The sequence below is a fragment of the Sciurus vulgaris genome (assembly GCF_902686455.1).
Source record: "Sciurus vulgaris genome assembly, chromosome: 6".
In the NCBI taxonomy this organism is placed as follows: domain Eukaryota; kingdom Metazoa; phylum Chordata; class Mammalia; order Rodentia; family Sciuridae; genus Sciurus; species Sciurus vulgaris.
Window position 1 is genome coordinate 153674826 of NC_136466.1, and position 23744 is coordinate 153698569.

Here is a 23744-nt window from a genome sequence, read left to right on the forward strand (position 1 = left end):
CAAGTTGACTACAAAATGCGGCGATGCCACAATATAGACACTATATATTTATGTATGTATATTATTGCAGAAGGGCAATGTCATGCACTGCTTTGTTAGAAAAACTAGCTTTGAGCGCCAGATCAAGAGAAGAATAATATTATGGCATTTTCAGATAAATGGATAGAATTGGAGAATATCATGCCAAGTGAAATAAGTCAATACCAAAAAACCAAAGACCCAATATTTTCCCTGATAAGTGGATGATGATACATAACAGAGGTGAGGGGTAAGAGAAGAGTGGAGGAACTTTAGATTATGTAGAGGGAAATGAGATGGGGAGGGGTAGGGGCATGAAAGATGGAGGAATGAGACAGACATCATGACCCTATGTATAGGAATGGTATGAATCTACCTTGTGCACAACCATAGAAACGAAAGTTTGTACCCCATCTGTGTACAATGCATCAAAATGCAGTCTGTAAAAATAAAACACAAATAAATTAAATTTAAAATTTAATTAATTAATTAAAATAAGTAGTTTTGATATGTGGTAAGGACTAAAGTAGCCAATAGTGTGGAGAAAGCCCACAGCAATTGTTAGGAACATATACATGCGAAGCAAAGCCTGGACACATTTCAGTAACAGAATAGAAAGGATTTGGGGATCTTCTGGACTCAAGAGTGTGTTAAGCAAGATGAAGAGCAATGAAGAACTGAATTCAGCAGGAAGATGGCTTTTGTGTTAATATGATGAGCTGGAGGGAAGGAAGCTAAGGGGCATTGAAAATACAGAATTTTCAAAATAGAAGTCAGAGTCAAAGAAGTATTTCTAAGATACATAAGCAAAGAAGAGATACATGAACTCTCATGCAAAGAGGAAAAATAACCAAATTAAAGAAATAATGCTCTGTTTACCTTTAGAGTACAAAATATCTTGGAAGGAGAATGAAAGCATGAGAATATGAAGTATAATCATATTAAGTCTTTACTACATAAATTTCTGACATTGATGCCAGTCTTTAACCACAGTTGTGAAATAATCCAAAAGCTACCTTTTATTCCGTATGTTTCACATTTACCTATTCATTTTTGCCTTATTATTGGTCTTAGGAATTAGACAAAGAAATTGGATTTCAAAACTATTTTTTTTATAAAAGCAACACAGACATAGGCAACAGTAAAACACTTGGAAACAAAAGTTTCAGTATATAAGAAATATATTTTATTAACAAATATTAGATGAAATAAAATAAATCATTTAATGAAAAATAATTAAAATTTCCATTTTCTTGAGGTATAATAAGTGCCAAAAAGACATATCATTTTTATTTAAACCTGCTTAAAAAAATAAAATTTTAAATTTCTTCCTTTAAGCACCAAGTACAGATTTTTAAGTGAACTGACAATTACACAACTTGGAATTTAAAAAATGGTGAAATTAAGAACAGAAGTATGTATATACCTACTGGATGGGAATCCACATCATTACAGAGTGATGGGAACATCTACATTGATTCCTGAATTAAGATTCTTATAATGAGTGTTAGTCAGTGGAAGACCAAAGCTATACTGATATATTTACACCACCACAAAGCATGACATCCTATTTAAAGGGTTGTATACACAGAACTGTGAAAGAGTGGAAGTGGAAAAACAGAAAAGGAAGGAAGGAAGGAAGGAAGGAAGGAAGGAAGGAAGGAAGGAAGGAAGGAAGGAAGGAAGGGAGGGAGGGAGGGAGGGAGGGAGGGAGGGAGGGAGGGAGGGAAGGAAGGAAAGAAGGGAGGGAGGCAGGAAAGGAAGGTAGTATTCAAAGAAAAAAAATCAAAAATCATCAAAGAGTGCCTTGGGGTCACTCCCAGAAAAAATGATGAGCAGATTTTATACATAAAGAGATCTGGAGTAATAGGCTAGTGAAACATTAAGGCACTAGCAACTAAACAGGTGAAGCTTTAGGGTCCTCAACAGTCAAACATAGGCAATAGCAAAAAAGAAAAACCAGTGGGTACACACCTGATTTATCATGGTATCAGGACCATTAAGAAATCAAATTAAAAAGTCAGTAAATGGACTGTCAGTTAAGAAATTGGTTTTGGCTAAAAAAAAAAAAAAAAAAAAAAAAAAAAAAACAAATTATGACATGGAAGAGGCTAGGGTTGTGGCTAAGTTCTAGACCACTTGCATGGCACTGGGTTGGATTCTTGGTACCACATATAAAAAAATATAATAAAGGTTCATCAACAACTAAAAAATATTTTAGAAAAAAGTAAATTTATGAGAACCTAAACCTTTGAATAAATAGATAAAGTCAGTTGAATCACTGAATCACATCCCTGGCCCTTTTTAATTATTATTTTTATTTTGAGACAGGGTCTTGCTAAATTTCTTAAGGCCTCGTTAAGTTGCTGAGGCTGCTTTTGAACTTGTGAGGCTCCTGCTTCAGCCTCCTGAGCTGCTGGGATTACAGGCACTTGCCTTGGTACCAAGATAGGATCCTAGTTTAAAGGTGCTCAATTTTTTTTCTAATTCATAAGAAACTGTGCTTTATCTTTGTGGAAGATTTTGGTAGAATTATGGGCAATATACATTAGAATTATTCATATGCCATCTCTTCTTTGATGAATCAGAAATTATGAAGATAAAGGCAACTGAAAGAAATGTTTACATATTTAATGGAGGATTTAAGGGAACACTAAATACACTCTGTAAGATGAAAGAACAATGGAAAGTTATTGATGCACTAGAAAGTTTGTGAATTCTTGCCAAGATCTACATCATGTTTACTACAATGTAACAGGAAAAGTGGGTATATAACTCATATGTATTCAATATAAATAGTTTGGAGAATGTGCAACAGGTTTTTATTTTAACAATCATTAAGTAATGTAAGTGGTCTGTGTTCCATAGTTCATTTAAAATATGTGTGGTTGAAATTCCAAGGTATTTTTCTGAAAAAAAAAAACATATCATGAAGCACAATTAGATTAGCAGGGAAATACAGATATGTGATTGTAGAATATGTAGTTAGTATCACTGCAGTTTTAAACATAAAAATTTATACTTGCATACTAGGTACTATACAAAAAGGGAAGGAGAATCGGAAGTCCAGAAAGAAATGTAGTAAGTTTTCCGTCTTTTTTGCACTATAGGCATAGAAAAAGTGCAGAAAGAAAAGTCCTTTCATCTTTAGAGCCCCATCTCCTTGTTGAATCTTATTACATCTCCTAATGCTCTTTTGCTCCATATTTTTATTGACTCTGCTCTTTAAGTTTTGAAAACAGAAACCTATCTCTAGTATGCCTAACCCTCACACCTTATTGAAATATACATGCTTCAATATAGCTGAAATTCTTAATTTATACACATGCTTCGATATAGCTGAAATTCTTAATTTAGAGTTATTTTTATTTTTAAAAGCTTACTTACTAACAAAATATTGCCTCAGTTTGATTGATTTCAGGCAGTAAAATGAGGCAAATTGAACAAACGAAATGAGTAATCATGCCGTGGGTCAGAGATGCCACTTGAGGGGTTCCTCTCATGGCCTAGAGAACGTGTTTTCTCATTTTTAGATTGGTAGCTGGGTTGAACAGATTATCTGAGCTATTAGTGCACATCATCCAGGACTGTGTTCGATAATGACACATTGTTGTCTTGAAATTGTCTATGGTGGGAGTTCTTATACCACAGAAGTTGATAAACACTAAAAATCAGGGCTTACACCTGCATTCCCTCCCAACTCCAATAGATATGTTAGTAGTCGTACCCTACTAGGGTAGAATGGTAATTATTATAATAGTACAGACATCGTAGTCCTAATGTGATGATACAATTATTTAGTCATGGTAAAGGTTTTTAGAAACATGCCCACAAAATGTAAAGCATTTTAGAATTGCTTCCTACAACTGTCTCTTCCCTTGAAGAGTAATATCTATCTGAAAATGTCTTCTTTTCCTTTTTGTGCACATCCATGGCTTTTCTAAAAGCTTCCTATGTTTCTTCCAAGTCATCTCTGTGACAGAAAATAATGGGCTTTCTCCCTGCGAGTGATAGACATGACCCTGTCTCTTCTTGCAGAACAGCATGAGAGCGACATTGCAGTTACTGCAGAGGGAAGTAACATGGGAAGCTCAGTTCACACACATTGACAGTAATACAGAGAAGAAATGTGTGGGGGACGTCTGCTGGTGAAGGCTGTGGTCACTGTGAAAATGATAATATGTACATAGATGTTAACAATTTTATTGGACAAAAATTGATAGTTTTATTTGAATCAGTGGAGAATTTTAGTTTATGGAACTGAAGGAATAGTAACACTACTTGCTGAGACAGTGAATATTAGTGACTATGAGAGATCTTCTGGAGGCCACTGCAAGCCTCTAGTCTCCATTTTGAATATATCAAGATTGATGTCTTGAAGTTTTGTGGAACACAATGTTTTGCCAAGTATGAAACTCAACAGTTGTATATAGCAGTAAAAATATAAAGAATTTTAGTGGGAAGATAGTAAATGAAATCAAGGGGATAGATGAAATTAACTAGAAGAGAAAAACCTGAGGACAGCTGGAGATAATGGTTCTTGACTATGATTATCATGTAGAATAGGAGGTTAGGTCTAAACTCAGAATCACTAAGTTAACACTTCTTGGGGTTATTCTTGGACTGCAGCATTTTCTCCAAATCTTTCCATATGAAGCTAACATGCAGCAAGATTCTTATCTCATCTTGAAGACACTAACAAAGGGAGTTGGGGAGGGGGCAGCTGTGAAGTGACCAGAACTCTGTAGACGGTCAGAAATGTTAAAGAGAAATGTGCTTCGAAAAAGAGGGAATGACCAAGAGGGTTGAATGCTGCAGAAAAATTGTCAAGGATTTAGTGACAGAAATAACTGGCAATGTCAGAGGAAATTTTTATAGAGCAGGGGCTTCAGAAACCGGCCTAAGTCTACTTGTGGCATGGTTGTTAGATAGGAGTAGGCCACAGTGACAACTGATGAGAAATTATGTTAGAAAGAGGAAAATAATTAAAAAGGTGCCTGGATTCAGTTCAGAGCAAAGGAAAAACTTTGTAAACTAATCGAACACAAACACTCTGTGTATTCTTGGGAATATGTCAGTTAAGAAGAATATTAACAGTGAAAAAAGACTATGATATATCGTACTAACACATTGCCAGAATTTAATAGTAAGAAGTGGAGATGAGGATATCTCATTTGAAATTGGATAAAAGGGGGGGGGGTCAGAATGATTACAGATATAGCACGAGGTTATTATTGAAGTTTTTACCGTGATGATGAGATACAGTGGGTATCACCCAGCAAAGTATTGCCCCAGGAAAATCGACAATGAAAATGTCAGGATGTATTTAAGACTGTTGGAGCCATTAATCAGAACAAATTATTTTGTGGTATTTAAAAACACTTTTTATAGAGTACAGGGAGTGAAAGAAAAAATGTTGTGCAGAGGAATTCTTTGAGAGAGTGATGAACGGTCCCCATAAAATCAAAGAAAGGAGTGTGGTTGCCCTTTCCCTGCCCTCAGCTGTGGGGAGAAGAGCGTTTCATGCAACCAGGACTGATCATGACGGCTGCTGTATCTTCCAGACAGGGAGCAAATTCTTGGGATGGTCCCTGCCATATGTTTAAGAATGAGGAAGTACCCTAGGAAAGCTGTTTGGAAAAATGATCACATGATAACAAAAGGGAGGGTAAGAATATATATGCAGAAGAGAAAACCAATTGATTATCATGTTAAGTCCTACACAGGAGATTTTCCTCTAATTGAGAATCTGTGTGGAGTGAATCACTGAGGACTCTCGAGGCTAGACAGTGTTCTGTCAGAGTAGAGGCCATACCCTGCTTTTAGTGCATGTAGGAGGAGGTGCTTCCAAGAGCCCTTCATTCACTGCTACTCAGACGAAACAGACCTGGGGAAGCAAAACTACACCTTCAAACGAGGACACACCAGACCCCGAGCTTTGCTGCGTCCTACACTTGGGTGGGAACACCTCTAAGAATTAATGGGGAGCATACAGCTGACTGCTAAGTCGTGGTTCCCACTGCAGATGATATTCTGGCTCAACATTGTTTTCATTCAAGGGAAGACACTCACTGAGGAAATGGAGAGAGGCAGAGGGAGAAAAAGGAACATGCTGTGCCTATTCCAGTAGCATGAATATCAGGGAGGGATGGTTTGCAGGTTTGGAAGCTGAAAAGTCTCCGACATATCATTTTAAGGTTAGTCTGCAAAATAAAAATGAGAGTCTCCAACTGGAAAAGGGAGTAGTAAACTTAGGGAAGCTGAATTTGTAGAGAATAGATTGGTTTAAAATAGAAATGAAAATAGAATGCATGCTTTGCAGGCAATGAGGAAGGTGAATGTGGGGTTAATGATCATAATTTACACTGATATCTAGCTGTCTTTCTTGTTTTTTCTCAGTATTACTCAGCTCCCCTTTAGAAGGATAATTACCACCATTAAGGGTTGGCTTTGTCAGATATAGTTAAAAAAAAAAAAAAAAAAGAATATGGGAAGCCAGGTGTGGTGGCTTGCTCCTGTAATCCCAGCAGCTTGGAGGCTGAAGCCAAAGAATCACGTGTTCAAATCCAGCCTCAGCAATTTAGTAACTCGGTAGGACCCTGTCTCTAAATAAAATGTGAAAAAAGGGCTGGGATGTGGTTCAATTCTTAAGCATCCCTGGGTTCAACATCTGTTATTAAAAACAAAGGAGGAGAATGGGAAATATATGTAGGCCACAGGTTAATATTATATTGAAATGATAAATCAAGCTTTTCAGTTGGACAAGGAAAGGACAGGGACAAGATGGGAATCTATAGAGATTAATATACCAGTAGTCCTTCGGACATTAGAGTTGATAGATCACAGTGGGAGTAACTGAACAAAGAAAATTATAGGGCAGGAAATTCTGAGCCTATCAGCTTTTTCATGTGGTTGCTTCTGTGGATTGATTCTATGGATTGATGATTCTGTGGATTGTTTCCTATTAGCTGACTCACAGATGAAATATCAAGTTGGCTCAGCTCAGACTCAGCCTAAATATCACACACATGGAATAAAATTGTGAATTTGCTTTAGAGCTTTGGAGTCACCAGTCTAGTTTAATTTTTGTGATTCTTTAATTAAAGTCTGCAATGACACTAAAGTATAAATACTGTCAAATGCACTGCTACCTATGTTTAAACTCATTTGAACGTTACAAAATATATACATGTTTTGAAAGGTAAGATGGAAACCCATAAATATGTAAAATTTTTATGCTTTTTTATGTGTTCAAAAGACATAGATTTGAATTCTAAAAAATACCTGTAAATATTCCATTTGTTAATTCTTATTTTAATTTTTTAAATTTTATTTGTTCTAATTAGTTGTACATCACAGTAGAATGCATTTATACATTTTGATATATCATACATAAATAGAGTATAATCTTGTGTTCATTCATTCTTGTACTATCCTTGTCATTCTGTAGATAAAGTTCCTAAAATTTATAGTTGGGCCTAATATCAATTACCTGGATTAAAGGCACACTTAGGAATTAATTTACTATTATAAAGATGATTCACGTCCGGCCCAATATTTTTGCATTGTTTTCAGCTGCTCAGAACTAGAAGTTTTAGATGAATGGATTCTTATTGCTCTTAGAAAAGGAATATTACTATAGTTACAAAGAATTCATAAAATTCAGTCTATTAATTTTAGATATCATGTACATAGCAATTAATGTACATGCATTTACAATTTAGAATGAACATTTATAACCTTTATAAACATTCTTCTCTCCTTTATTTTTGAACAACTGAGATTATATTAGATATAAAAGTTTTTAACTTGCTATGATATATTAAAGTTGTTTTCCATTATATTTTACAACTATTTTGTTTTCCTCTCCTGTTCTGAGTTCTTTGAATTTTCTTTTTTTTTTTCTACTATCACATTTTAAATAATTTACCTCATATAGTAAAGCTATGTTACTATATTATGGGAGCCAAATACTTGACATTTTCAAAAATATGTTCAGTCTTCACTATTACTAAGTCAATCATTTATGGAAAATACTTATCTTTCAAAGAGGGGTGGGAGGGGTGGGGGGAAGGGAAAAAATAACAGAATGAATCAAACAACATTACTCTATGTAAATTATGATTACACAAATGGTATGCCTTTACGCCATGTACAAACAGAGAAACAACATGTATCCCATTTGTTTACAATAAAAAAAATAAATTAAAAAAAAAAAAGAAGTTTCTCAATGCCTTTAGGTAATGATAAATTTGTGAGCGTATTTGTGACAATTTTCAAGAAGAACCTTTTAGAATACTTAGTAGAGAAGAACAAACACTAGCTCTCTTCACATCTATTGTCACTCATCTCATAGACATTCTGAGAATGGGTACGAGTGAATATTTTTGTCATTCCTGAAGTCCTATTCACAGTATGTTTAGTATGTTAGTTTAGTATGTGCTTGACAAAAGCCCAGCTTGAATCTAATGTTGTCACCAGAATGGTCTTTTCTTGTATACTGTATTTCTATTCCTTTAATTAAAAAAATGTTTTAAGATTTTGAAGACAGAGGGTATAACATGTAATTCGACCATCAATGTGTATTGTTATTCCTGAATTCTCCGATTTTCAAGACAAGTTCCTTTTTATTCACAAAGATGTTGTTGTTTGCTTTCTCTGATACATTATTTATGTAATACATTATTTGTATACTATTAAATTTGCTTAAGAAATCAAATTATATGCAATTAGGTACAATTAAATGGTATTTCAAGCAAAAAACATGCAGTATCATAATTTAAACAACCCTATGTCTAAATTCCATTACGGAATCTACAGTTTGGTGACTGTGTATGCATATACATATATATATTCTGAGTATTAAATGGAAACATAATTCTTTAAGAAGTAGTCTAATTATTTAGGTGGGCTCAAAGATATGTTTTTGAGGTAAGTTTTTGGGTTCTTGAAATGTTTAACAATTCTTATTAAATTATCCTTAAACCTTCCATATTTCTAGTATTCTAGTATTTTAAAAGAATTTGTATTTGTTCTTTTTAGTTATACATGATGGTAGAATGTATCTTGACATATCATACATACATAGAGTATAACTTCTCATTTTGGGGGTTTTACATGATGTTGAGTTACACTGGTCATGTATTCATATAAGAACAGGAAACTTATGTCCAATTCATTCTATTATCTTTCCTATTCCCACTCCCTTCCCTTCAGTGAACTTCTAGTATTTTTGAGTTCTAATTATGTCCACATTAGTTACCTGTCATATATGTCTTTATAAATTGTTGAATATTGAGTTCTTATACAAATTTTTGTTAACTGAAGACTTAATGCTTTAAATGTAAAATGTATGTTGAAAGTAATTTCATAACAATATATTCCATCTTTTTAAATTTTCATATTGCTGAAGGTTTTCATAGTTATAATTTGTCCATTCATTTAATATAGTTATATATTATAATCTATTTTCTCAGTAAATTAAAGCAGTATTTATATTCTGTTAAGTAAATATATATCTTTTGATGTTTTCATTAATGCTTCTGAATTTTCTCAAAGAGAAAAATTGAAGGAAAGTACATTTTGTTTGTTATTAGATGGCAATGAATGTTCCTTACACTCACACAATATAAATCTAAAAATCAAAGTATATGTTCTTCAAATAATATAGTTACTCAGAGAATGTCTACTTAACCTACAACTAACAGCTATTTTTTTAACCTTTGGAATTACTAAGGAATATTACCTGTAAGAAGTTAAAGAATTCAATCATTAAAATTCCACCTTAGTTCATTCATTACCTGTTATATTTCTCCTTTTCCAAGGGAAAAGGTGATTTTGTAAAGCATAGTTTGTGCAGTTGATGAATATGTAAATATATATTTTAGTGACTTCATGGGCAAATTCTGTCACCCACTTTATTTCTTAATCTGTGTTGTACAGGTAGTGCCATTAAGATGTTTCATATGCATCAAAAGTAGGACACTAGAAGATGGTGGCAGTGTAATTTCATAGTACATCATAAACGATTCGACTTTGGCACAGTTAAAGATTACTTTGGAGTTCTGAATTAATCTGAATGACCCCAGCTTTATTGCTGTTGAGATTCTAGAAATGATAAAATGTCAAGTCATTGAAAACAAACCGACAACCTAAACAATCTGACATGACTAATGCACAGTCTCTCTGACTTTTTCCGTACTCTATAGACTCTATTACCAGCTGCAGTATTTTACAGAGAAATGCTTGTCTTAATGAACATGTACGTCTTCCACCTTACTGAAATGTATGTCTGTTATGTAAAGAACAGGAAATCCACTGCTCTGTGTATTTGAGTTTTGCATGCACTAAAACCTAAATGCACAGAAGAAATGTAAGTGGTGAATCATTTCTTTACCTCTATTATGTCTTAATTTTAAGGAATACAGGTCAGTGGAATGCTGTTACGGCAATCAAATATGGACAATGTAACTGTGAATTTATCTCAAGTTTTCCAATGCTATTAAATATTAATGAAATTTGTGAGAATATTCTGAGATGACAGTTTTTGAAAAGAGCTGCTTAGATAACTTACAACTTATACTGATAGAGTACTACAAAGGATAGCTATCTTCACATTTATTGTTATTGGCCTCATAAAGAGTTCTTTTATACAGCATAAAATTCATATCTCAGCATAGCGTCTTGAAGGGAGGTTATTTCATCTATAGTCTGCACTAGTTGGTGCCCTTTGGATTACCCTTCAAAGTTTAAAGTGATTTTCTCACAATGGAAGGTCTCAGTTCTGTTTAAACTTTCGACACTCACAAACCATGATTCAGTAGAGATGCCACTGCACTGTATTGTTTTTCTCTATATTCAATTCATTTATTTTTGCTTCTATACTTTTCAAATGAAAAGCTACCTTACAGAATCATATGTAACTTGAAGCTGCTCTAACTCTACATACTGGATAGTGTCTACAGAAATACCCTCTGCTCTTTAGATACTCCTGTTTTTCATTTCATATATATATATATATATATATATATATATAAATTTTTAGTTGTAGATGGACACAATAACTTTTATTTATGTATATGTGGTGCTGAGGATGGAATCCAGTGCCTCACAGGTACTAGGGCTTTACCACTGAGCCACAATCCCAGCCCCTCCTGTTTTTCTTAAAGATTTTATCCGATGGATGTGGGGGAAAAGGCACACTTTTACATTGCTGGTGGAGTTGCAAATTGGTGCAGCCACTCTGGAAAGCAGTGTGGAGAATCCTAAGAAAACTTGGAATGGACCCACCTTTTGACCCAGTCATCCCACTCCTCGGTTTATACCCAAAGGACCTAATATCAGCAAACTATAGTAACACAGCCACATCAATATTTATAGCAGCTCAGTTCACAATAGCTAGATTGTGGAACTAAACTAGATGCCCTTCAACAGATGAATGGATAAAGAAACTCTGGTATAGAGATACAATGGAATACTATTCAGCCATAAAGAAGAATAATATTATGGCATTTGCAAATAAATGGATGGAATTGGAGAATATCATGCTAAGTGAAATAAGCCAAGTCCAGAAAACCAAAGGTCGAATGTTTTCCCTGATAAGTAGAGGATGATATATAATGGGGGTGGGGGTGGGGAATGAGAGAATAATGGGGGAAATTTAGAATATGTAGAAGAAAATAAGAGGGAGGGGGTTATGAAAAATGGTGGAATGAGACAGACATCATTACCCTATGTACATGTGTGATTACACGAATGGTATGAATCTACATTGTGTACAACCATAGAAACGAAATTATGTACCTCATTTGTGTACAATGAATCAAAATGCAGTCTGTTAAAAATCGAAAGCTAAATAAAAATAATTTTAAAAAATTATATTAAAAAAAAAAGATTTCATCAACACCTGCTTTCTGTCCCTCGGGAGGTACCCTCACCAACCTAATAGAAATCCCCTGTACAGAGCAGCATGCTATCTCAAATCACTTTTCAGTCTTTCCTTTGTAATGTTTAGCAATACATTTCCTGACTAAATATTCTAATAGAGGGAGATTTATCACATTCATTCAACATAAACTTCCATTTCTCTATCTTATCAGGAAAAATTCAAGACTCTAATACTTACTGATGGGCCATGAGATTGGGCTGAGACAATTCATACTATCAATTCAAGGCTTTTATTGTTTCTTCTAACACATTATCCCAATCACACAGCAAGATTCAGAGTTTATAGAGTCACTTTTTAATAAATCATATTTCCATTTAGTAGACATTAAAAATGGAAAATGGAAATGAAAAGTATCTCACATATTCTGTTCTGTGCCCTTTCTCTTTGGAATTTGTCTCTGAGAAGTTGAGTAAAACTTGATTGACCATACCCCCTACCTTCTTACCACATTAAATACAAATTCAAGCATCCTCAGGCTTGCTAAAATCTCAGGAATCTCTCAACAGAATTGGGTATTATGTACCTATTGAGAAATATTTGTGATCTGAAGAATCTAGGTGAAATGACCACATTAATTTCTACTAGATACTTGTCAATACTTAATAAAAGACAGATTGCCCTTGAACGTCCCTCTTTATCCTTCTTGGAGACAATGGGGAAACATTTAAAACTTTCATTTTATTTGTCCTCGTTGGCTTGCATTTTAAACCCTGTTTGAAATTTAGTGAACCTTGAACATCTGACAGCCACTGTCTTGTTTGACAAATAAAACCTAATGAAATAATACTAGTTTATGAGAAATGGCTACTTTGATCAATTACTATGACTTTCCTTACCTAGGATTCCTTCATAAAGTCTATATTAATACTCCAGCGTTGACACTGAGAAGTTTTAGTATCTTTTGTTTGTATTGCTTAATTATTTATTTAAACTGTATAGTACATTCTTTTAGAATGACATCTCATATGTATAACACTAAACAATTAATTACTTAAACATAATTATTCTAGTCCACTATAAAATATACCTTCTGTTATACATTAAAGAAACAAGTTAGATAGATAGATTTGTAGATATTTAATCCTCTTAATACAAACTTTGTTCTGTTGAAGTGATGTTCTTTGAATGTCAGTAAATATTGCAGATTTGAACATAATTTACCAAAAAAAAAAATATATATATATAAGTATTTGTAAGGTGGAGGGTTGATGGCAAGACTTAACTATTTACCAGGGTTGATGAAATTACCAAATTTTGCCACTGATTGTGAAATTGCTTTTGTAGGACATTACTATTTTTCATAGTCCTGGAATGTTTTCCATAGATAAGTTAGTTTTTACATTTTTTTGATTCAGTATCTATTTCATAGTAATGTAATTTTTCCACCTGGTGGTAAAAATGATTATTTATTTTTTCCTTTAATGCAAAAAAGGAAAAAAAATATATAGGGAGGTCAAACTTTATGTACTTAGTTAAAATATCTGAAAGTATGCCAAGTTAATATGTATTTAAAATGAACTGAATCTTTGTCTCCAATATGCTTTATTTAAATTCATCAAGAGTTAAAATTTTTATAAGTGTACAGCTCATCATTTCAGTTCATTTTAATATCAATTCATAATCATAATGATTACTTTTTGGATACAGAGCCTCAATTTTCTATAAATAACTATTAATCTAACTTTTATCTTTTTATCATCTATTTATTAATTATCTATCTTTTATTTTTGTGTTGTATCTTATATTCTGTTTTATTGATATTGATTATTTTGGTTCCAATTATGAAGACTCCCATCCTGGCATTTGAGGTATACATTAATATCATTCATATGTAAAATATTTCCACATGGTAATTTTAATATAGAACACTCTATTATTTATAATACCCAGTTAAAATTCAAAAGCAGGACCACTGAAGTGAAAAGGAAGATATTACATATAGTCATAATCCTAACTCGATAGCAAATTGTCTTTGCATTTTGCTCTATGATGTTCCAAATTTGATTTACTTTCTGCAGTCTGTATTTTTCAAACCTGATAATTTTGCTTTACTAGTTCACTGTCAATGCCAATTACATATGTTTTATCAGGTATCTTCCATCTGAAAGTTCCTGAATCTTCTCCTGTTGGCTCCGCTATTGGAAGAATAAGAGCTGTAGATCCTGATTTTGGACAAAATGCAGAAATTGAGTACAATATTGTTCCTGGAGATGGAGGAAATTTGTTTGACATCGTCACAGATGAGGATACACAAGAAGGAGTTATAAAACTGAAAAAGGTATATAAACAAAGGTTTTGACAGTTTACTACCTAATAATTAATTAAAATTGAAGGGTATAGGTAATTTTAATTTTCCTTAAATTAATAATATTTTACAATATGATAAATGTGATAACTATGAAATATTCACTCCCATGGACACTGTTATTCTGTGATTCAACAAATATAAATTTCATGTTCATGAATAATGTTTATTTCATGAATAATGAGGCCTAATAGTTTGATTATGTAATTTTTTTGCATTCTTACGAGTTTAATTTCTAATTTTTATGATGATAAATGCAAAAAAAAATAGAAATGGTAATGAACTTTTATCCTACCATGTTTGATCTTGACATTTTATGACGTTTTGGAGAATTCAGAAAATAAATATCTAACAGTACATTATTGGTGAGAATTGATACTGCAGTGGAGGAATACTATTGTGGTAAGTTTTATTCACTGCAGAAGTGGAAGAATAAGAAAGGATAATAATGGGCTTGAAGATTCTGTAAGAAAAAAGTCTACAAAGACTTTTATTTTTATCAATTAGGAAGTAAGGCTAGAAATTAGCCATGAAGAAATGATTAAGAAACAGACTTAGATGCTTATAGAAGTGGAGATTGGCTGGGAAGATAGCTCAGTCGGTAGAGTGCTTGCCTTGTAAGCACAAGGCCCTGGGTTTGATCCCCAGCCCCCCCCCCCCCCCAATAAATAAATAAATAAATAAATAAAATGGAAGTGGAGATTGTGAGAACTGGTGATTCTGTCCAAATTTTAGAGAAAGAGAGAAAGTGAAAGGGGAAGGGAAAGCAGAGAAGGAAATTGGACTCTTGAAAGAAATCATTACCTGTCCAACATTTAGTTTTGTCTTTTATTGGGTAGTGGCACATGAAGGAGTTTGTAAATGGGAGAAAGAAATCTTGATTCCTTTGGAGGTGTATAGATTGATTGCTTCCATTATAATGAAGGAAACTATGAATTTTGAGTAGTGGAGTGGAATAGAAAAGTGAACCTCAATTAATTTAGGTCTTCCTTTTCTATCTCCTTGTATAGAGTATATTGTTAACACCAAACTGCATTAAATGTCATGGATGTTACTAATTATGATCATTTCAACCCAGAAGAAATATTCTTGTAATTAGTACTATTAATCAGTCCTTTCTTCCCATATTTGCTTAGGAACTTTGAATTTTAACTCTCTCTCTCTATATATATTGTGATGAAAATCATCTTAAAAATAAATGCAAGTTTCATATGGAATAGTCATTTTACTTTTATCCCTACAAATGTACATAAATTGTACTTAGTCCAGAAGTCAATTAACCCACAAGATACCATTAAATATTATGCATATATGCTGAATTTGAGAAGTACACAAAGGAAAAAATGTGTCTAATTTTGTTTATTTATTTATTGTTTGTGATTTAGTTTTTCTTTTTTCTACCTAGTAAACATATCAGTGAATTTATTACTTAATTTTCTCATTAAATGATCTCCAAAACAGTAATAACATTTAAATATTTTTCAGAATCAGTCCAAATGAAACAACTATATGAAATATTAATAAGTTAATATTAAAAATGATTTAAAATTATACATAATCAGTTCATAATATTTAAGCATTCAACTAAGTATATTTACAAAGTAAAATTGAGGTACACAAGAATTAATGCTATATTATTCATATCTATGTTTATATATTCCTTCATATTACTATTGTAAATGTATTTTATATTCATCAATATCATTTTATATTTTATATTTACTTTTATTTACAACTATTTTTCATCCATGCCTATAAGTAATTGACGTTTAGATGTCAATCTGCAAAAACTTTTTTGTTTTTTAATATATTTGAAAAGGAGTGGTGCTATAGCCCTTTATCTTATGATGTCAAAAAATTAATGTTTGAAGGAAGTGTTGCAGTTATGTTATAATAAACTTAACTATTATAAAATCAATAATAATGCATTGTCAATCTGTTTTACTTAGGAAAGATTCAAAGTGAGTAGGTATCATATCTTTTTTATTTTGTTTTAATTTTTTGAGAATACTTTCATTCTTTTACTGGATTGACATTGAGATTTACAAAATCATGGAAATACCTTATTAAAATTGAATTATATAATGCAGATAATCAATCTGGAAAATGTTATCTCTAATGAGGAAAAAAGTTTCCTCCTTAAATGGATTAATCATTCATTTTACTGGTATAAAACTCCTTATCTAAATAAATCTCAGTGTCTATACCTTTCCCATCATCATTCAGTTGATGTTTATGGAGTAACCATTATGTCCCAGATCCATTTTGGACTCAAAGATAAACACATTCCCTGTTCTCCAGTACTGTCCATCCATTTGGTGAAATCAGAAAATAAACACATAAAATATCACTGTCAGCAATGACAAATTCAAGCTTGAGAGACATAAATCAAGGTAAAGAGATAACAAGGCATATGAAAGGCAGTCTTATATTAAAAGTCAAAAAGACTTTTGAGCCATGGTGAAACATGAGCAGAAATCTAAAGAGCAATGAACAACTAGTGTGCTTAGTACTGTAACTAAGCAGCTATTGCAAAATCTCTGAGGAGGAAGTGATGGACAAGGAGACTGAAAAGGTCAGTGAGTAAAGGGACTGTTGGTTGGAGACAGGTCAACAATGCCCCATGTTGGAGGTCTTGTATGTCAGGTCAAGGACTCTGAACTTGGTCATGATAAGGGAAGTTAGGGTGAGGTTACACAGAAATCACCTCCACCTCAAATAGAGTCAATTTACTCTGTGTGCTTTGAAGACAATCACAATAAGGAAGTAAGGCTAGAAAATATCTCAGTGAAGAGACCATTGGAATCATCCAGAAAACAGATTTAGATGCTTATAGAAGTAGATACTGTGAGAATTGGTGATTCTGGCTAAATTTTAAAGAAACAGTCAAGACATATTGTTATAACTATTCTCATCATCTAGAAAATTACACCAAGCAATTCAGTACTTACAAAACCTGATAGAATACTTGGATTAACTTTCAATTTGTAATTTGCCTTGATCTCTAAATAAGGATCCACTAGAGGTGATCACTACCTAGTATCCTATTCTGTTGGAAAAGAAAACTGCAATCTGTAGACTACATATATTAAATGTAAAAATAAGTTTGGCAACAAAATTTTAAAATTATCTACCTACATGTTGCATTGTATGGAATGTACTTATGTGTGTATGTGTGTGTGTATATATATATATATATATAAATATATATATATACATACATAGATAAACATCATGCTCAAACATGGCAGTATAATTTTAAAAAAGTAGAATAGTGGAAAAGCATCCAGCTGAATAAAGTGCATGAAAAATTTAAAAAAAAATTCAAACAACAGCTGTACTTCAAATACAGAATATTTTGGGGGGAAGCCCATATAATAAGACTATTCAAGCATATATACAGTAAGTTCTAAGGAAACTTAAATTTCTCACTTAATATTAAGAGTCCTTGAAGAATGAGGTGAACAAGAATAAATATGTAGTTAAACATCACAATAGTTTTTCAATTCCATATGATCTTAAAATTATTTTTTGAAAGTTTCCCCTTTTGTGTCTTAGCATAGAAATGCAACACAAGAATTTTGATTTAGAACAAATTCCTAAATCACATTTTCAACTATACTAAATATATTTAGGAAGTCCATAAATATATATCCTACATGTGCATACACAGCTATATTTTAAATATCAGTTATTTTAAATTTTTGGCTGACAAAATTTTAAGCTGCAGTAGAGGAATAAAACAGTATAATCTTTGATTTAACAGTTTTTTTTTAACTTACTTAAAATATATTAAAATATTCAATATTCTGAAGCACTTAATTGCATTATTGTTTCATCTTCAAAACTTTTTTATTTAGTTTTAATTTACTATATCCTTCTCCCTTTTTCCTCTATAGGGTGAGGATGCAAGTGGATAAAAATGAGATTCAGGTTTATATAAGCTGAGGAGAATGAAGAAAGACGTTTTTGTTTATTTTATTGTTTATCCTCAACTTTGATTCACTTTATGAGGACTCTGTCAGGATGTCATTTCACAGATGCCATTTCATTAGGAAATTTTGTAAATCTCTCCAAGGCTCAAAATACTAATAAAAAAAAAAAAACACCCTTACTCTACTCTTGCATATTACACTGAGCAAAGTATACAGAAATGAAAATTATCTTATGTATTTTTGAATAATACAGCAATATCAACAATAGAAAAACTAGAATAATACTTCTCAATTTTTCAATTACATATTAAATCTAGGGGGTGGGATATGTTTTCAATGAGAAAAATCAAAAGTTTTAAGTTTAGTAAATTTCTTCTAATGAAGACAAATAAACTATATTTTAGTCAGTAATTACTCCCTATTGGAGATATATATATTCCTTGGATATAAAAATGAGTAGGAATTTATATTAGTTAAAAAACTTTCGAGGACTGAATGAGTAAATATATTGAGAAACGCTATGGTTTTCTTGTTGCTGAATGAACAGATTAGATAATTAAAACAGTAGAGTGAAAAATTATACAAAAAAACAGTTTAATATTCTGCATAATTACTCAAACAGTTCTGTACCATTTCTATAAAAAATGTATGTTAAGAACTAAGTAGTGGCACATCTGTTTAAAATGAAGAATGGAGAAGTGGTGGTCTATTCATTATAAAATAAGTAGAACATTTTTTGAAATTAAAATTTTTACCATTTTGATGTTAACTTGGCATATTATTTTATTTTAAGATTACATTAAATCCAAAACAGAAGGATTTTAAACAGGAGATGAAAGATTTGACTCTTCACCAGAACCCTTTCATTGGTTCCATTGAGCATTTATATTTCATATTTACTCATGAATTAGTAAAACTCATTATTTTATCATTTTAAATGACTGAAGTATTTCCACATTATATGGCTTGGTAACAGCACCACCATGTGGTAAATTTTAGAATAACTCTTAGGAATACAAGGAAAATAAATTTTAGACTATTTTAAATGAGCAACCAACATTTATTAAATAAGTTTAAATTGTTTCTGCTTTTAGTCATTCTGACATTCCTAATTTCAAAGAAAGAGGTATTCCATATTTGTTTCTATAAATATTATGTTCCTCTTTTTTTCCCCACTATTTGTCTTTATCTTTTTTGTTTCTTTTTTCTTTTTTCTTTTTTTTTTTTTAAGTTCTAAACCTTCTATATATTGTTTAAATACTTTGCCCAACTTCTCTTAACAGGCACAACTCTAAATTAACCCCACATTGACAAAACCAAGACAGATTTTACTACTGCCTTGCAGAATTTCCCTAATTGAATATTTCTTAATGTTAGTTTTTTCAAGCTCAAAATGTCTAAAACCATTTTCATTTTCAGCCTCAATAGATGCATGCCTAGTCTTCTTTTCTCCTTTGTAGTTTTTTTAAACAAAAATTCTAGGGAGTATTTTAGGCTTCCTCCATTCCTACGAACCTCCTCTTGCCAAACAGGGAATGAGTTTGGCCAGTGACTTATTCTCCCATGTTGCTAACATCCTTCTCTAATACTCCTTTCCAACACTGAGAAGACGATTTGCCAGATTCATCCCTTATCTTCATTCACTCTGTGAATGAATGATAGGAACTACATCTGTTCATCATACTTAGACCTATATCTGGTCCCCATTGCTGGAAAGGTCTAGAACTGGCTGCATATTTTCTTTCACCATCCTCTGCACATACCATAACACACATGCACAAACTCCATTTCAATTACACCAAATTCACTGCAGGTGTTTACCAAGTTCTTGAGCTGTTCTACATTCTCATGGAAGGCTCTTGCCCACAAAAATGTCAATTATTTCCTGTTACTAAGCATTATCTCTCTTGCCTATCATTAAAGGTTTTCTTTCAAACCCTTCTCTACAAACTGATCATTTCTTACTTTATTTCCCAAAATGTTTGCATTTCTGTCCCAGCACCTATTGTACGTATGGCTCTCATTTATGGCATATCTGATTCTTCCCATTCAAGTCTTTTTTCATATAGTCTTTTATCATATGTTTTGTCCTCTTTGTTAAAGATAAGCTCTGAAATATGAAGGGTATTTAATGTTTTGTTGGCTAAGAAAACAATTCATGTTCACTCACACACTATATAAAGTTCAAAATATTTTGCAAATTATTTAGAAAAGTTCTGTTTTATTGATTTCACTAATGGGAAATTTGAAGTGCAGGGAAGAAGAATAACTTTTTCAAAATCACACAGCTTATTGTCAACAAAAGTGTATTTTGAAAAGCATATCCTTTCACTGTTGTAAAGAATGATATGTGTTAGAAAAAAATAACTGGCCTCTCCAGATGGTAATAATTTATCCTGCATATGTATATATATATATACATATATGTATATATGTATATATCCTGTATATATATGTATATATATACAGGATAAATATTATGTAACATATATTTTACATATATTCACTTAAGCATTTATAATGCTTGATGGAATCTTTTTTCATTTATGGAAATTATTAATGAAAATGTATAGCTAGAAGCCCTGAGATTGTTGCTTTTGTTTTGATTTATTTTGTCTTACAAGATTAGTTTCAAAAATTATTGCCACTAAAAAACAGACATTGAACTAATGTCCATGATTCTTAAGTCAATTTGTTAAAGCTGTCAAATTTTTTCAGTGTTACAAGAAACTGAAATGCAATAACTTTGTACAGAAAAACTAAATTCATTTTAAATAAATAGTTCTGTTAAGTATTTTAAGAGACACGTTGAATGAAGTGTTTATTTTACTTAACAAACGGTTATTCTATTTTACATTTAGATTTTTATAATCTTTTTAGTTAATAGTATATTTTTAAAAATTTTAACTAATTTTTATTTGTTCTAATTTGTTGTACATGACAGTAGAATACATTTATACATTTTGATAAATTACATATAAATGGAGTGTAATCTCTCATTTTTCTGATTATACATTTATATAATTTTTAATTATATAAGAAATACTGTGAACACTTCATCAAAAATAAAGCCTAGATTTGAAATGTCCATATTTTATTGAATGTTTCTTTGCTATAGGGACATTCTCACATGGTATAAGGGCATCTTTTATTCATCAAATCTTTGATTGTTTTTAGTGAAATATTGAGTTGAATGCTGTCCCCAGTGTGGTTAGATATTTGTAAGCTTTTTCACCTCTCCTCCTAGACAGGCATTGACTTTATTGATCATAAAATTAACTCATGGAAAACTTGACTTTCTTTCAAAATAATACATGTTCTTAACACCTTATCTTTATTGTTCAGTTGGTATATAAACTTGCTTTGGAAGAGTGTGTTCCTAACGCCTTTTCATCATGGTTCAGTCTGATTTAAGTCCATTGTCTAACTCCTTGTCTTGAAAGGGATTAGTCTTTCAGGTAACCTTGTACCCCTCATTCACTTGTGTCCTGACAAAGTTTTCCTTTCTGGTGTCCCTGAAGACCTACCCAGTGACTGAGTATAGCCTTAATGCCAAGGATACATTGTTTTTGTTGGTTTGTTTTTTGGAGTGTTCCTTTCACTGAGTTGGTGAAACTGGTAGATGCTCATCATAAAAACTGAAGCAATAGCACCATAGATGGGAAGCCAGCAAAATCACAGCCCTGGTCCTTCACTCTGAACTTCTCAGGCTGAATTGAAGGTGTGGGTTGGAGTTGCAATCTGAATACAAGGTTGGAGTCCTTTACCAAACTAACTGGTTGCCTGCAGAATTCACTTTGGTGAGATTTTGTGACTGAGTTCATTGATTGTTTTTTAATTTTTGCCTGAGATCAAGTCTCCATCCCCACAGGTAGGTATCCTTTAGGCACTTGCCACGTTGGCTCCTGTGCTCACAAGTTTACTTGCTCAAGACCAGCCAGAATCATCTGCATCATTTGCTAGGTCAGACATCTCTAGGAAATCTCTCTAAAGCCAATGTCAAGTGATTAAAGACCTTTGTTATATCTGCATAATTAATTTTTCCACAGAACTCAACAAATTTAATTCACGGACCCCTCAACAATAAGGGGCAGAATCATTGAACACAATGATGGGAGACAATGGGGTCAAAAATGTTGGGAACATCTCAGAATTCTACCTGCACAGCTGTTCTTTCCCAGTTTTTATATATCTATAATTTATAGGTATCCATTTCCACTCAACATTATCTGGAAACAAGATGAGTCCCAGAAGAACCTATGGAGTTATTCTCATATCTAATATTAAAAATAGCTCATCCTCCTTTGAAGTTAGCAGAAAACCTTTTTCTCTTAACAGTTTATGTTATTTTAAATGGTCTGGAATTCAGCAAAGAGCAAAGAAAGTGATAACACACAAAAAAGCAGAAGGTGATATTGGCCCCTTTGCTCGTTTTGTTTTCCAGAGAGCAGTTTAATATGCCATTTTCCAATTCACCATAGTTATGGTCTTATGTAGCACAATTTCCTAATTGTGAACTGTTTCCTAAAAATTCTGGTCTCACTAATCTTCCTTTATGGAAACATCCAAAGACGTGGCTCAGCTAAATTATCTTTAAACTTTGTTTTACTCTTCTAGAAAGGTCCATCGAATTGAATGTGCCCTGAGCAGTGTCATGGAGTTCTCAAATTATTGTGTAAGAACTGAAATATTTCAACTTCATCATAATTTAATCCCATCAAAAATAGAGCTAATTTTCTAGCATTTACAAAATATTCTTTTCTGTTCTTTAATTATATGAAATGTTAGATTTTTATAGATTATGAAATAAAAGTTAATTCCCTCCAAATATGGAATTGGTTAGTCAGGTAGATGTGTAAAGTCAAGTACAGAGATGATTGTTGATCTTTGCTCTTTTGGAGCTACACCATTTTGTGAGTTTGCCTAAGGGTCAGGGTTATGAAGAACTAACTCTACCTAGGACATTATTGTGGTGTTTCTCTCAAAATTTTCTCCTGTTCCTTGATCAGTGTAGGATATAACTTTTCAGTTGCAAAAAAAAAAAAAAAAAAAAAAATCTATATGTACAAAAAGCTTCTTTCATCTCTGTCTCTATTTCCATGACTGCCAAATTCTTATCTGTTATGATAAGTCAGGAGTTCTTAAAAAACCTAGATCATGTCTTGTCTCCTGAAAAACTAAAAATAAAATGGAAAATGTTTCAGAAGTCCTTTTGATTGCTGGCTTGAAATGAATTTATCAATAAAGAGTCAAGTTCATCCAGACAGATGTAATGTATAATCAAGAGGGAAAATAAAATTATATATGCAAATGTGCACACTTGTACAGATAGTCAGAGGCATTTCAACATCTAGGGGGACACTAAAGAGAGAGATGTCAAATAATTGGAACCAATGCCTACATTCTATGATAGCAGTAGATTTGGGACCCAAAAGAATAAGTCTGAGCTGGAACAACTCAGTTTGCTTTGGGAAGAAGGATTCCTAAGCTGATAAAATCTACATGCATCAAGATAGAAGTTAGGGTTCACTTTCATAGA

The 23744-nt window shown here is 32.3% G+C and overlaps 1 protein-coding gene across 1 annotated transcript in view; it reads left to right on the forward strand.

Annotated features, from left to right (window-relative positions):
• Nucleotides 1-23744, forward strand: part of CDH12 (cadherin 12) — a 993970-nt gene that overhangs the window by 911408 nt on the left and 58818 nt on the right. Inside the window, exon 8 of the mRNA XM_079145106.1 lies at nucleotides 14056-14243. Within this exon, the coding sequence (XP_079001232.1) occupies nucleotides 14056-14243 (188 nt within the window). The remainder of the gene's footprint in view (nucleotides 1-14055; nucleotides 14244-23744) is intronic.